Source organism: Dryobates pubescens, chromosome 18 (assembly GCF_014839835.1).
Source record: "Dryobates pubescens isolate bDryPub1 chromosome 18, bDryPub1.pri, whole genome shotgun sequence".
NCBI lineage: Eukaryota > Metazoa > Chordata > Aves > Piciformes > Picidae > Dryobates > Dryobates pubescens.
The window spans coordinates 19,766,801-19,782,420 of NC_071629.1; the positions used below are offsets into that span (position 1 = coordinate 19,766,801).

Consider the following 15,620-nt stretch of genomic DNA (forward strand, 5'->3'; position numbering starts at 1 on the left):
GCACTGAAAGTACTTCCTCCTGCAGTGCTGTTCCCTATTGTGTATGGGACAACACTAAACAGAGTTCCGGGGCTCTTCAACATGGAGAAAAGCAGACTTAGAGGGGATCTTCTCAATGCTGGGCAATAGCTAAAGGGTGGAGGAGCTAAAGGGTGGGCTCTTAGCAGTGGTACCCAGTGATGGGAGAAGGGGCAACGGCTACAAACTAGAGCACAGGAGGTTTCACTTGAGCAAAAACTATCTTAAGGGTACCAGAGCCGTGGAACAGGCTGCTGAGAGAGGTGGTGCAGTCTCCTCTAGAGACTTTAAACATCTGGATATTGTGATCTTGTGCAACATGCTGTGGGTGACCCTGCTTTATCAGGGGGTTGGACTAGATTATATCCAGAGATACATAGGATCAATAAGGTTGGAAAAGACCTCAAGGATCGTCAACCTGTCACCCAATGCCTCATGACTACTAAACCATGGCACCAAGTGCCACATCAAATCCCCTCTTGAGCACCTCCGGGGGTGGGGACTCCACCACCTCCCTGGGCAGCACATTGCAATGGCTAACAACTCTCTCAGTGAAGAACTTTCTCCTCACCTCCAGCCTAAACTTTCCCTGGCACAGCTTGAGACTGTGTCCTCTTGTTCTGGTGCTGCTTGCCTGGGAGAAGAGACCAACCCCCACCTGGCTACAACCTCCCTTCAGGGACCTGTAGACAGCAAGAAGGTCTCCCCTGAGCCTCCTCTTCTCCAGGCTAAACAATCCCAGCTCCCTCAGTCTCTCCTCCCAGGGCTACCTTTCAACCCTCACCATTCTATGAACAGTCAAATTGCTGCAGTTGCTTGCAGTGCTGTGCAGGTAGTTGGCCATCATTTGTCACTGACACCAAAACCATGTTTCCATCTTTACTAGAAGCAAAGACAAAAAGACCTAGGTGTCGTGAAAATAGCATGCTACCTGTGATAAAAAAATCACACTGGTTCTTTCTTGTCCCATGGCACGAGTTTCTGGTGCAAGTGGTTTGACCAATAAAGCCTCCCAGAGAGAAGGAGCTATGGTTGATCTGTGGCCACTTAGTTCCTTTAAATACCATCTTGTTACTCGAACCTGTTCGTTTAAAAGACCTTCATTCATTGCCATCTAGTGGTTGTCCCGGTCTCATCCGGATAGCATTACCACAACCCCAAGCTGAATTGCTACTGGAGTTTAAGAGTCTTGTTTATTTAGAGAGTGAAGCAGCACACTGTTTAGGTCTTGCCTTGCAAAATTTAAGCTAGACCTAATTTAATACCCCCGGTATTAAATACTGCTGCATGTGTTTTAAATGGAATTTTAGCTGAACAGCCCCATCAAAGCTTGTAGCTGCCCATGGCAAAGCAATCTTGCCACCCAGAAATGGAAATGATGTTCAGTACTGAAGTTCCCTGGAAATTGGTATGCCAGGAATGAATATATCATAGTCTTATAGAATGGGTTGGGTTGGAAAGGTCCTTCAAGATCATCTCATTATAACCCACCTGCCATGGGCAGGGACACCTCCAGCCCAGCTTGCTTGAGGCCCCATCGAACACCTCCAGGGAGGGGATATCCACAGCCTCCCTGGGCAACCTGTGCCAATGTCTCAACACCCTCACTGAAAGAATTTCTTCCTAATCTCCAGTCTCAGTCTCCCCTCTTCCAGCTCAAATCCATTGCCCCTCATCCTGTCACTACAAGCCCTCGTAAAAATTCTCTCCCCAGCTTTTTTGTAGTTCCCTTCAGGTACTGGAAGGCTGTTCCAAGATCTCTCTGGAGCCTTCTCTTCTGCAGGCTGAACAGCCCCAACTCTCTCAGCCTGTCCCCACAGTGCTTCAGCACTCTTCATGGCCCTCCTCGGGGCCTGCTCCAACAGTTTGATGCCTTTCTTGTGTTGTTCCTGTTGTAAAGACTGGAATGATAATAAAATCAAAGACACAATTCTGAGCTTGTGAAGCTCTTGTAGGCAGAGGCCAACATCAGCTAAGTGCCTGGTCAACAGACTGTCAGCTGAATTAGCTGTGGATATAAATATAGACTTCTAATAACCTTTGTCTGTTACAGAGACAACATCCAGCCTAGTTAATAGCATCTTTCATGCTTCAAGAATTTTCTCTTGGCAGGACTATTCCAAGAGTTGTCCAAGGACTGGTTTATGATTGCTTATAAACTGAGAGCTGGAGAGGCACTTGTTTGGGCTCTCAAGTAGAGATCGAATTTTCGTGAGGAGCACGAGAGGGTGCACAGAGACTGTGCCTCCTCGTAAAAAACTGCAGTGGGAGACATGTTTGGAAGAATCATAGCCTTAAACATTGTAAAAGCAATAAAAATGTCAGTCTTGCACTGCTTGTTTTATTTTGACAGAGGTTTGTACATTCATAGCACGAGCAAACGTGGCGAAGTCTCTGCCTGGCGGGACACATTTCCCTTGTCTGCAGCTCTGCCTACAGCAAGTCACTGGGGCACTGTGCTGGGGAGTAGGAGATCCAAATTTAGGTTCCAGTGAGGTGAAGTGAGAGCAGGCTTGCGTGCAGAGGGGGTGGTAAATCTGCTGGGCACACTTCAAGGTAGCTGTGAGGACAAACCACCCCAAATTCCCCTCACACACCGACCGCATGCGTGACGGCGGCTATCGCGGCACAGATTCTTCCCCTGCCACCGCCATCTGTTCTGTTCCTCAGCACAGGGAGCTAGCTCAGGGAGCTGATTCAGCTGGGAACTCATCATTTGGGGGGATCAAGACAGATTTCCCCTCAATCACAGCCTTGAAATGACAGAATTCATGGCTGCACAAAAGCACGGCTGCAAGCTGCATGTGGTGGGGATGGTGGGAAGAAAGCTCGGCTCAGTCTAAGCTGTCAAGAAATGGCATTTAAACCCTGACAATAATGTCTCAAAGTAAATATTAAGAGAGGAGGCATTAGCATGATAATTTGGTATCTGTGCCTCACTCCTCTGAGTGATGAAAGACAAGCTGATTGTTGGCCTAGAGATGCCACCTACGAAAGTATTGAAGTCTCGGGGTGTGTTAAGTGGCATTTTGCCGTCTGTCAGAGAGGAACCAGCAATTCACCAGCTAATGATGAAGCAGAGAGTGAACACTCTTTTCTCAAGATGCTTTTTTATTCCAAAGCAAGGAGGCAGGAGCTGGTGGTTAAGTACTGAGAGGGCTTTCATAGAATCGTAGAATCAATAAGGTTGGAAAAGACCTCAGAGATCATCAAGTCCAACCTGTCACCCAGCACCTCATGACTATTAAACCATGGCACCAAGTGTCATGTCCGTTTCTGAACACCTTCAGGGACAGGGACTCCACCCCCTCCCTGAGCAGCACATTCCAATGGCTAACAACTCTCTCTGGGAAGAACTTTCTCCTCACCTCCAGCCTAAACTTCCCCTGGCACAGCTTGAGACTGTGTCCTCTTGTTCTGGTGCTGCTTGCACGGGAGAAGAGACCAACCCCCACCTGGCTACAACCTCCCTTCAGGGAGTTGGAGAGAGCAATGAGGTCTCCCCTGAGCCTCCTCTTCTCCAGGCTAAGCAACCCCAGCTCCCTCAGCCTCTCCTCACAGGGCTGTGCTCCAGACCTTTCCCTAGCCTCATTGCCCTTCTCTGGACACGTTCAAGTCAGCTTGCCTGTTAAGAATGGTTCGTTTTGTAACAGGCATTTTGATGAATTACTTCCCTTTTCCATAAAGGGAGCATGTGTGCCTTTCCTGTGGTGAAAAGCCTACTTCAGTGGCAGCTCACAGCTGTATTTTGCAAATGTCTTCTCCTAGGACAACTCTCTGCTTGGAGGTCTCCTCAGAGACCTCTCCCCAGCTTTGCTGCCCTTCTCTGGACATGCTCAAGTATCTCAGTAACCTTCTTAAATTGAGGGGCCCAGAACTGGACACAGTACTCAAGTACTTCCATGGAGCCTGCAGTGGTTAGAGACCAGGGCAGATGAAGAGAAACCTTGCTGTGTGTGGAAGCTGACAGGACCAGACCCAGATGTGTTAATTAAACTTCCCGTGCCCTTTGCTATGCTGACAAAGGAACGTCCCTAGAACTCTCCCCCTTGCTCTGAGGGGACCATCTGTGGCAGAGCCCATAACTAAACATCCATTAGAGCCTGGTGTGCCATGGGTACAATAAAAAGAAGAACCCATTTGAAAATCAGTGGTTATAGCCTTGCAGCTTGTAACATGAGGAGCGCAGTAAAATAAGGCCAGGCCTGATGGGATTCAAATGGGGGCTGTCGTTAAACTGGTTTAAGAGGGTGACAGAGGTTGTGCTCCAATGCCCTTGGGATTTATAGTTTGGTTTTATTTTTCTGGTTAGGGCAGTCAGGAGGGAGACTGCCCCTCAAATAGATTTTCTTGTGTCTTCTGATGAACTGACAGTGCATGGATGGATGGGATTCTACCCATGTGTTGTTACGGGCTCCGTCTCGCCGAAGGGGTGTTGGATACCTTCCAGGGTCAGTTAAAATTTACACTCCTGTGACTGACAGCACTGTGTTGTTTCATTTATGGGGTTGCAGCCTCTCCTCTCTGCTTTAATCCACAAAGTCTTTTTTGATATAGAGTCCCTTGGTTTTAACAATGGAAAATTATAGAATGGTTGGAAAGGACCTTCAAGATCATCTAATTCCACTAGGAGGGACACTTTTCACTAGACCAGGCTGCTCAGGGCCCCATCCAACCTGCCCTTGAACACTTCCAGGGAGGGGATATCCACAACCTCCCTGGGCAACCTGTGCCAGTCTCCCCACCCTCACTCTCAGGAATTTCTTCCTCATCTCCAGTCTCAATCTCCCCTCTTCCAGCTCAAAGCCATTGTCACTCATCCTCTCACTCCCAGCCCTTGTAAAAGGTCCCTCCCCAGCTTTCCTGTAGTCCCTTTCAGGTACTGGATAGTTGCTCTAAGGTCTCCCTGGAGCCTTCTCTTCTTCAGGCTGAACAACCCCAACTCTCTCAGCCTGTCCTCATAGGGGAGGTGCTGCAGCCCTCTGGTCATCTTCATGGCCTCCTTGGGACCTGCTCAAATTGTTCCATGTCCTCATTGTGTTGGGGGCACCAGAACTGGACACAGTGCTCCAGGGGGGCTGTGTGTCTCACCAGAGCAGAGGGGGAGAATCACCTTATTCATCCTGCTGGTTACACTTCTTTTCATGCAGCCCAGCACACAGCCACCTTCTGGGCTGCCAGTGACCATTGCCAGCTCATGTTGAGGTTTTCATCACCTGACAGCCCCAAATCTGTTGTGTTTTCTATCACCAGCCTCCACAGAAGAAAATTTTGGTACAGGAGCTTGTAGGACTTGCCTCCCCTCTTTCCTGATGGGAAGACAGTCCCTGCCAGCAGTGCTGCTGAATTTTTTAGGGCTGCCCAGGCTGCCCATGGTAGGCTCTCCTTGACTTGCCTCTGCATGCAGAGTCATACAATCACTGAATCTGAGCTTAGAAGGCCTTTCCCATGAAGACTGTCTATCCTAATGTTAAAAAGGGGTACTACTTGAATGACTTGAAGAACAGAAAGTTGGTGCAATGGAAAAATCCATCTGCCCCAGCATGCTTGAAAAGGGGCAGCCCACTTAGATATGACTACATACACTACAGCAGGAGTGGATCTGTGGAGGGGAATGATTAATCTTGACCCTGCTCCGTGCTGTGCAGTTTTGGGGGCTTTACTTCAACCTCTAGTCTGATTCCATGGACTAGGTGCACAGTTTCAGCTGAGAGAAATCCAGGCTGTGCACTTAAGACAAAGACAGTGAAGCAGGAGGGGACTTCTGAGCAGTTTGCTTCAAAAGTGCACAATAAATCCAAACTCAGAGTATCAACACAGACCCACCCCAGGTTCTGGGTGTTAAATCACTGTAAACAATAAAGAACTCTGCACTGTTGGGGTGTGTTACCTGTGGGTCACGAAGAGTTTTACAAGTGTGGTTAAAGATGGTGATAGGTTTTTAAAAGAGCTGGTCACCTGCTGGTTCCCTTGAACCTCTTAGGAACTAGGAAGGGCATCTCTTCACGTAGCACTCAGCTCCTTCCCAGAGTCTCAAAGTCAGTCAGTGGCAGAGCAAAGGCTAGCATGGAGCTGGCCCACAATGTTTTGTCTTTTTGTAGCACACCACTCTACAACCCTCAGCTTGCTTTCATTCCAGCCTGCTTTCTGATGTGTGCACCACATTCTTAACATGTGGGACAAGAAAAGAAATAGATCCAATATTTGCCTGGTTGATCCTATTGGGAAGATGGTGTCACTGGCTTGCTGCAGCTGCAGGCACACGAGAGAAGGAGCTCTCAGTCGCAGGTCGAGGAACAAGTCACCAAGAACAAAACAACCCTCAGCAACTCTGCTCTCTCCTGCCCTCCTTAGTCCAGGAATTCCACCTAGGGATCTGTGTCGGTGCTTGGGCACAGGAGCAGGCCCACTGAGCTTGGAAAGTTCAGATGTTGCAGCTTCTGTGATTTCTTCATGTGTGCTTGAAATAACGAGGGACCTCCTGAGGAAGAACCTTCCAGAGCCGGGGTGAGGCGCGGCTCCTCTTCCCAGGATCCCAGCAGCAGCCACACGATCGCAGAGGCTCGCTTTTTCTCTCCCTCCTCGCAGCTGGATTTAAACACTTTCCTCTTCTTTTGTGATGCTGTAATCTGTCAGCAGAGTGACGCTGATTTCTGAGCCGTGGGTGCTGCCGGTGACCGAGAGGGCTCTGGTGGGGGTGCCGCTGCGGGGAGCACCGGGAGGCTTGGAGCGGAGCATTGCCGTGCAGCACGAGACCTGCTTCTTGAAATGCTGCCTGAAGCTTTTGCTCAGCCAGTACAGAGCGAAAGGATTGACGCAGGAGTTGCTGAAGGCCAAGGCACGGGAGAAGATGGTGGCTATCAGGTGGAAGGTGGAAGCGTCTACAGAGGCGTGGTAGGTGAAGGAGCGGTACAGGTAGAGGATGTGGTTCGGCAGCCAGCAGAGGGCAAACAAAGCAACAAGCACCAGCACTGTTTTTGCAACTCTCTTGCGGGATTCGATCTGCAAGAGAACGATGCACACCTGGTGTTAACAGCAAGTAGTAACCTCTGCTTATCTAGCTGCTGGTCACAGAAACATTCAGGCTGGAAGAGACCCTCAGGATCATCAAGTCCAACCCAGAACCCTGCTCTGCAAGGCTCACCCCTAAACCGTAGCCCCAAGCACCACATCCAAACACAGCCAGGCTTGGGGACTCCACCACCTCCCTGGGCAGCCTGTTAGTGCCTGACCATTCTTGCTGTGAAAAATGTTTCCTGATGTCCAGTCTGAACCTGCTCAGTTGCAGCTCGAGGCCATTCCCTCTTGTTCTGTCACTAATTACCTGTGAGAAGAGACCAGCACCAGCCTCTCTGCAATGTCCTTCCAGGTAGTTGTAGAGAGCAATAAGCTCTCCCCTCAGCCTCCTGTTTTTCAAACTAACCATCCCCAGCTCCTTCAATTACTCTTCATCAGATTTACTCTCCAGGCTCTTCCCCAGCCTTGTTGCCCTCCTCTGCACTGGCTCCAGCACCTCCACATCTCTCTTGTATTAAGGTGGCCAAAACTGGACACAATACTCAATAGAAAGTTCTTCTCTGCCACTTCCAAAGGTGGTAGAATGTTTCTAGTCTCTGTTTAACATCAGGGCTAATCATGTCTACAACTACCTGAAGCGAGGTTGTAGCCAGGTGGGGATTGGTCTCTTCTCCCAGGCAACCAGCCCCAGAACAAGAGGACACAGTGTCAAGCTGCACCAGGGGAAGTTTAGGCTGGAGGTGAGGAGAAAGTTCTTCCCAGAGAGAGTTGTTAGTCATTGGAATGTGCTGCCCAGGGAGGTGGTGGAGTCCCCATCCCTGGAGGTGTTCAAGAGGGGATTGGATGTGGCACTTGGAGCTATGGTTTAGTAGTCATGAGGTCTTGGGTGTTAAGTTGGACTTGATGATCTTTGAGGTCTCTTCCAACCTTATTGATTCCATGAGTCTATGTGGCCTCACCATTGGGGTCTGCAACTCTAAATGCAGTAGTAACCACAAAAAAAAGTAAAATGGAAAATAAAACCCCAAACCAAACAAATCAAAATGGAAACAAAACAAAACACAACACAACCCCCCTGAGAAATCAACAGGAAAAAATCAATCTATTTCATAACTTTTTGAACCATGTAGTTCCAGTGCAGAGCACATTCCCCTTCCCATCATGTGCCATCCAGACTGGGCTTGGGAAGTACAACAGTTAATGTGTCAGCTCACATGGATGAGGTCTCAGTGTTGACAATTCAATGCTTTATCTCCTGAGTTGCGTAGGGTCATAACAAAACAAAGCAAACCCTCTCTGGGACTGCAGCATGCAGGCTCACAACAGTTAATGAGTCATGAGAACGTGCTTAAGTGCACAGCTGAATTTATAGAGCTCTTTGCTCTAGTACAGAATGCTTTTGGTTGGATAGGACCTTTAAGATCGTTGAATCCAACCATTCTCTAACTCTGCCATGGCTGGTGCTAAACCATGGCCCTCAGGCCTCTGCCTCTTTCAAACATCTCCAGCAATAGTGACTCCATCAGCGCCCTGGGCAGCCTGTTCCAGTTTTGAGAACCTTTTCAGGGAAGGGATTACTTCTAATTTCCAACATAAACTTTCCCTGAGGGCATTTACTCTTGTCCTGTCTCTTGTTACTTGGGAGAAGAGACCAACCCCAGCCTGGCTCCAGCCTCTTTTCAGGGAGTTGTAGAGAGCCAGAATCTTAGAATAGAATAGAATAGAATAGAATAGAATAGAATAGAATAGACCAGACCAGGTTGGAAGAGACCTTCAAGATCATCATGTCCAACCTATCATCCAACACCACCCAATCAACTAAACCATGCAACCAAGAATCCTGTCTTTCCTCATCCTCTTCTTCACACTAAACACCCCCAGTTCCTTTGGCTGCTCCTCACCAGCCCTGTTCTACAGACCCTTCCCCAGCTTCATTGCCCTTCTCCACACCTGCTCCAGCACCTCAATATCCTTCTTGTAGTGAAGGTCCAAAACTGAATCCAGGACTCAAGGTGTGTCCTCACCAGTGCTGAGTCCAGGATGGCAATCACTGCCCTGCTTCTGCAGGTCACCCTGTTGCTGACCTAGGCCTGGATGCTGTTGGCCTTCTTGGCCACCTGGGCACACCCTGGCTCATGTTCAGCTGGTTGTCAGCCAACACCCCCAGGTCTTTCTCTGCTGGGCAGTTTCCAGCCACTCTGTCCCAGGCCTGTAGTGTTCATGGGGTTGTTGTGACCCAAGTGCAAGGCCTAGCACTTGGCCTCATTCATAGAATCATAGTATCAGTCAGGGTTGGAAGGGACCACAAGGATCATCCAGTTCCAACCCCGCTGCCGTGGGCAGGGACACCCCACACTAGATCAGCCTGGCCAGAGCCTCATCCAGCCTGGGCTTAAACACCTCCAGGGATGGGGCCTCAACCTCCTCCCTGGACAACCCATTCCAGGGCTCCACCACTCTCATGGGGAAGAACTTCCTCCTCACCTCCAGCCTGAATCTCCCCACCTCCAGCTTCATTCCATTCCCCCTAGTCCTATCACTGCCTGAGAGCCTGAGCAGTCCCTCCCCAGTCTTCTTGTAGCCCCTTTCAGATACTGGAAGGCCACAATGAGGTCACCTCAGAGCCTTCTCTTCTCCAGACTGAAAAGCCCCAACTCCTTCAGTCTGTCCTCACAGGAGAGGTGCTCCAGCCCTCTGCTCATCCTCCTGGCCCTTCTCTGGACACCTTCCAGCACCTCCAGATCCCTCTTGTAATAGGGGCTCCAGAACTGGAGGCAGTACTCCAGGTGGGGTCTCAGCAGAACTGAGTAGAGGGGGAGAATCACCTCCCTTGCCCTGCTGGCCACATTTCTCTTGCTGCAGCCCAGGATCTGATTGGCTTTCTGGGCTGCAAGTGAACCTTGAGAGCTCCTGTTGAGCTTCACTGAATTTCATATAACTGCCCTTGGCCCATTGATCCAACTTGTCCAGATCCCTCTGTGGAGCCTTCCCACCCTCCAGCAGATTAGCACTCCCTCCCAGCTTGCTGTCATCCGCTTTATCAGCTGAAGGTTTTGCACTCAAGGGTTTAGACTTAATCATCAGAAGAGGTTTTGGGAAGCTGGGCATTTTAGTGCTTGCTCATGGCTTACCTGCTTACGAGCATGACCATGTTCTTCTGCTGGCATGTTGGCAGTACTCTTGTACAAAGTTCTGGCAATAAGAAAATAGTAGACAGAAATGACAGCTAAGGGTACAACATAGAACACCAAGAAGCAAACCAGGGAGTGAGCTTCCTGCAGGATCTTCTCAGAGACAGGATAGGGAGCGCACGCCTCAAAAGTTACATTTTTGTCAGGGTTGCTGAAGGAGTAGAGATCTGAGAAAACAGCCTCTGGGATAGCCAGTATCATGGAGACAATCCAAACACAGCCAGCTTTACAGCAGGTCTTCAGCAGAGCATCAGAAGTCTGCAGTTCCAAGGGCTTAACGATGGCTCTGTACCTGAAAACCCAACCAACATCTCTGTCAGGATAAGCACAGAAAGAACGCAAGCACTGTCAAGGCAAACTTCCTGAGCTCTCACTGGACTAAGGCTGCTGGAGTCATCTTCAAAATGAAGATAAATTCCAGATCTTTGTAATGAAGAAGTGTGAAAATCAATTTTAAGCATGCATTTTAATGGCCTTGGCATTAAAGCCTGCCTAGGTAAAGATTACTTCAGCTCTTTGGGTTAGGATCAGTAAGGGCAATCATCTCTCATGATTTTATGGCACTGCCAAGAAAGGTGGATGGGGGAATTGGCATGCAAAGCTAGTAAAGGCATGAGGCAGGTTGACTGTTTTGTAAACACAGGAAGCCAAGCACACCCACCCCTCCCTTATAGGATGTTAAAATCCTAGCTGAGTGCAGTGATCTGCCTGATCTGACTTATGGGAGTGACTCAAAATTAAGGCAGTGGAACATCTCCCTTCTGAGGAAAGGCTGAGGGAGCTGGGGGCTCTCTAGCTTGGAGAAGAAGAGCCTGGGGGGGTGACCTCATTCATGTTTATAAAGATGTGAAGGGCAGTGTTGGGAGGACAGACCCAGGCCCTGCTCAGGGATGTCAAATGACAGGACAAGGAGCAGTGGGTGCAAGCTGGAGCACGAGAGGTTCCATGTGAACATAAAGGAAAGCTGTTTCACTGTGAGGGTGACAGAGCCCTGGAGCAGACTGCCCAGAGAGGTTATAGAATCTCCTCTAAAGGCATTCAAAACCCACCTGGATGTGTTCCTGTGTGACCTACTCTAGGTGATCCTGCTATGGCAGAATAGAACAGAATAGAATAGAATAGAATAGAATAGAATAGAATAGAATAGAATAGAATAGAATAGAATAGAATAGAATAGAATTAACCAGGTTGGAAAAGATCCTTGAGATCATCAAGTCCAACCTATCACCCAACACCATCTAATAACTAAACCATGGCACTCAGTGCCTCATCCAGGCTCTTTTTAAACACTTTCAGGGATGGTGACTCCACCTCCCTGGGCAGCACATTCCAATGGCTAACAACTCTCTCTGGGAAGAACTTTCTCCTCACCTCCAGCTTAAACCTCCCCTGGCACAGCTTGAGACCATGTCCTCTTGTTCTGGTGCTGCTTGCCTGGAAGAAGAGACCAACCCCCACCTGGCTACAACCTCCCTTCAGGTAGCTGTAGAGAGCAAGAAGGTCTGCCCTGAGCCTCCTCTTCTGCAGGCTAAGCAACCCCAGCTCCCTCAGCCTCTCCTCACAGGGCTGTGCTCCAGACCCCTCCCCAGCCTTGTTGCCCTTCTCTGGATACGTTCAAGTGTCTCAATGTCCTTCTTAAACTGAGGGGCCCAGAACTGGACACGGGACTCAAGGTGTGGCCTAAGCAGTGCAGAGTACAGGGCACAATGACTTCCCTGCTCCTGCTGGCCACACTGTTCTTGACCTTGGAGCTATCGTGGAACAGTTCAGTGAAAACAGCAGCTGAGTATTTAACAGTGGTTGAAAATTAAAGCACCAAACCCTAAACAAAAAAAAGCCACCAAGACAAAAAAAGAAGGCAAACCAAAAAGCAAAATGTTAGGAGTGATTAGGAAATCAGTGGAGAGCAAAAGAGGCTATAGTGCAGTTATCTGTGCCTCAGGTTCAGCTTTTGAACACCATGTGCTGCCCTGGCTTGAAAAGAGCCCCTGTATAGGGATGGAATATAGCAGGAGTAGTTTGGAGAGGTGGATAGGGATCACTGTCTCTTCTGGCACCAGAGCCAGGGCCAGCAAATGAAGCCACATGCAAAGGCAAACCAAAGGAGCTGTTTATGCCACAGGCAGTGAAAGTTATTGCTAAACAAGTCCCACAAGAGGCTGAACAAGGATCTGGAAGAGAATTCCACTGAAATGGTTAAACAGACAGAACCCACACCTGCCCAGGAGGTCATCTGAAAGCTTAGGGTGCTGGCTAGTGGTGTTCATTCTTCCTGTGTATCTCTTCTTGTATCTTTCCTTGTCCTTATTCTACCACTGCTGGAGGCTGGTGTTGGCCTTGCTGTGACCCAGTGTGGCCATTCCTGTGCTGGCTGATTTGCATTGATACTTTTTTGGAGTACAGTTGTGGTGGCATTGCTTAAATTCTGGATGTGGGAGCCTCCTGCTGTTACACTCAATCCACAACTGCTGGCATACAAGGTGAAAATCCTTTTGTCTCTTAATGCTGAAACTCAGGCTGGGGACTTTCTGCTCCTTGACATGCTCATGCTGCTTGAGCTGACATCTCATCTTAGTGTGGGTTTTGTTTTTTTCATTCAGAGAAGCAGCATATGGAGCACTGGCTGTTCAGCAGCTCCTGACAGCAGCCAGATGGGAGCACTGATCCCTACTAACAGTGCTGCTGTTGTAACCTGAGTTTCATTTCAGGACCCCTGGGCTAAGATATCCCTGGAAAAGATGTAAGAACTGTAGGAGAAAACAGGCAAATAGTGTCATGTTACACTAAATACCTACCAAGCTGAAAACTGCTCTGGTATTGCAGTAACCATCAAATCATGAGAGTCATTTGTTTGTCCCCCAGGCTCCATTAAATCATAAGAGTCATTCATTTGCCCCCCAGTCTCCATTAAATCATGAGAGTCATTCATTTGCCCCCCAGTCTCCATTAAATCATAGAATCATAGAATCATTAGGGCTGGAAGGGACCTCAAGGATCAGCCAGTTCCCCCCTGCCATGGCCAGGGACACCTCACACTACAGCAGGTTGCTCACAGCCACCTCCAGCCTGGCTGCAAACACCTCCAGGCAGGAGGCTTCCACCACCTCCCTGGGCAACCTGTGCCAGTCTCTCACCACCCTCCTGGGGAAGAACTTCTTCCTCACATCATTCATTTGTCCCCCAGCCTGCCCTGCCCTGTGTTTTCTTTTGGCTTTTTACCCCCAGGCCAATCTTTTACCTGCTAGGATTTTAGAGCCTCGCCAAGTGCATAGCACAAAGGATTTCCACCACTCAGTTCAGTTTTATTTTGCATCTTCCCTGACTTCTTTGGAGCACCACTAGATAGCACCAAGCTACTGTCTTTGCCCTGCTTTAAGCAATTTCCCTTTTCTGTGCAGTGGAGGAAAAAAAAAAAAGCCCCAAAAGACAACCACCCAACTGTGCTGTACCTCAGGCTAATAAAAGGTCAAAAGCCTTCAAGAGTCTTTCTCACACCACTCAATTAAAAAGGCCTGCTCTAATTTTTCTAGCACACATTCTAAACTTAAATGGGGGAGTGGATGGCTTGTTGGTTTGGTTTGGTTTCCTTTAGCCTATTATAATGTCTTTAGCCAGTTAATATTGTGCAAAATGATAAATCTCTCCTCTTTCACTCGTTTTCAGCTTCCACCTGCAACACCTCCTGGCCAACCAGTCACACCAGACCCACCTGTCAGCACTGAGAACAGTCAGGGTGAACACTGAGACTCCAACTGAGGTTAACTGGATGAAAGAGAGCAGCTTGCACCCAATCCTTCCGAAGAGCCACGTATCCACGATGTAGCGTGTTGCATCGACAGGCACACAAGTCACCAGCAGCAGCAGGTCTCCAAATGCCAGGCTGGTGATGAAGATGTTGGGAACTGTCTGCATGGATTTGATCTTGAAAAAGACCATGATGAGGATAGCATTTCCAAGGAGCCCCACTGCAATGATCACAGCATAGGTGATGTAAATGGTGCACAGGATCTCTAATCCTGGGAAGGAGTCTTCGGTCCATGTCTCGCTCGAGGTTTCGTTCTCAGGGACTGATGTCAGGTCTGTAGCGTTTGCAGTTGCACACAAAGTCTCATTAGCTGAGTGCAAGGATACTTGAGGCATTTCTTTAACTCTTTCTCCTCCCCAGGCTGGACTTAAACTGCTCAAAACAATGGCTTGTGATTTGGCTTGCAGCATAGTAGTGAGGGCATGAGAAAGGTGAAGGCTTGTGCCTGAAATTCAGATTCCCGTTGCACATGAGCTACTGTTATCCCCTCTTGGGTCTCAAAACATGCCTGGAAGAAATGCACACAGATCTTCTTCTGAACTGTGTAGGAGGTGGAGAAATTTTTTATTGGCTTTTCAGCTGGTGGAGCAGAGAGGGAGGAGGGAAAAGAAAAAAGAGGAGAGGAGTTTCTTTAAAGATGTTATCTGAAATGGTGGTGGTTTTTTTCTTGGAGGTGTCTGGCAAGTAAATGCTGCATTGTAATTGCTGTGGCATTAGGGTTTGATAACTGCTTAGCTAATGTTTATTAATACTTTGCAAAATAGTCTAGGAAAGGAGTCACAGAATGGTGGGGGAAGGAAGGGGCCTCTGGAGATCATGGAGTCCAACCCCCCCTGCCAAAGCAGGACCACCCAGGGTGGGTCACACAGGATCACATCCAGGTGGGTTTTGAAAGTCTCCAGAGAAGGAGACTCCACACCCTCTCTGGGCAGCCTGCTCCAAGGCTCCAGCATCTTCACAGTAAAGAAGTTTTTCCTCATGTTGAGGTGGAACTCGCTGTGTTCCAGTTTGTGCCCTTTGCCCTTTGTCCTATCCCAGAACACTACTGAAAAGAGCCTGGCCTCTTCTCAGAGAAGAGAAGAGAAGAGAAGAGAAGAGAAGAGAAGAGAAGAGAAGAGAAGAGAAGAGAAGAGAAGAGAAGAGAAGAGAAGAGAAGAGAAGAGAAGAGAAGAGAGGAGAGGAGAGGAGAGGAGAGGAGAGGAGAAGAGAAGAGAAGAGAAGAGAAGAGAAGAGAAGAGAAGAGAAGAGAAGAGAAGAGAAGAGAAGAGAAGAGAAGAGAAGAGAAGAGAAGAGAAGAGAAGAGAAGAGAAGAGAAGAGAAGAGAAGAGAAGAGAAGAGAAGAGAAGAGAGAAGAGAAGAGGAGAAAAGAAGAGAAGAAGAGAAAAGAATAAACCAGGTTGGAGGAGACCTTTGAGAGCATCGAGTCCAACCTATCATCCAACACCATCTAATCAACTAAACCATGGCATCAAGAACCCCATCCAGTCTCCTCTTAAACTCCTCCAGTGATGGTGACTCCACCACCTCCCTGGGCAGCCCATTCCAATGGGCAATCACTCTCTCTATGAAGAATTTCTTCCTAACATCCA

General features: G+C 48.6%; 1 protein-coding gene across 1 annotated transcript; it reads right to left on the reverse strand.

The window, feature by feature from the left end:
• Positions 1 to 6,479: 6,479 nt before the first annotated feature.
• On the reverse strand, positions 6,480 to 14,570 carry BRS3 (bombesin receptor subtype 3). The gene is made up of 3 exons (XM_009904265.2): positions 13,936 to 14,570; positions 10,167 to 10,518; positions 6,480 to 7,020 (listed from the first exon to the last, which is right to left on the reverse strand). The coding sequence occupies exons 1-3, from the start codon at positions 14,439 to 14,441 to the stop codon at positions 6,613 to 6,615; spliced, it is 1,266 nt and encodes a 421-aa protein (XP_009902567.2). The 5' UTR covers positions 14,442 to 14,570; the 3' UTR covers positions 6,480 to 6,612.
• Between the last annotated feature and the right edge of the window lie 1,050 nt (positions 14,571 to 15,620).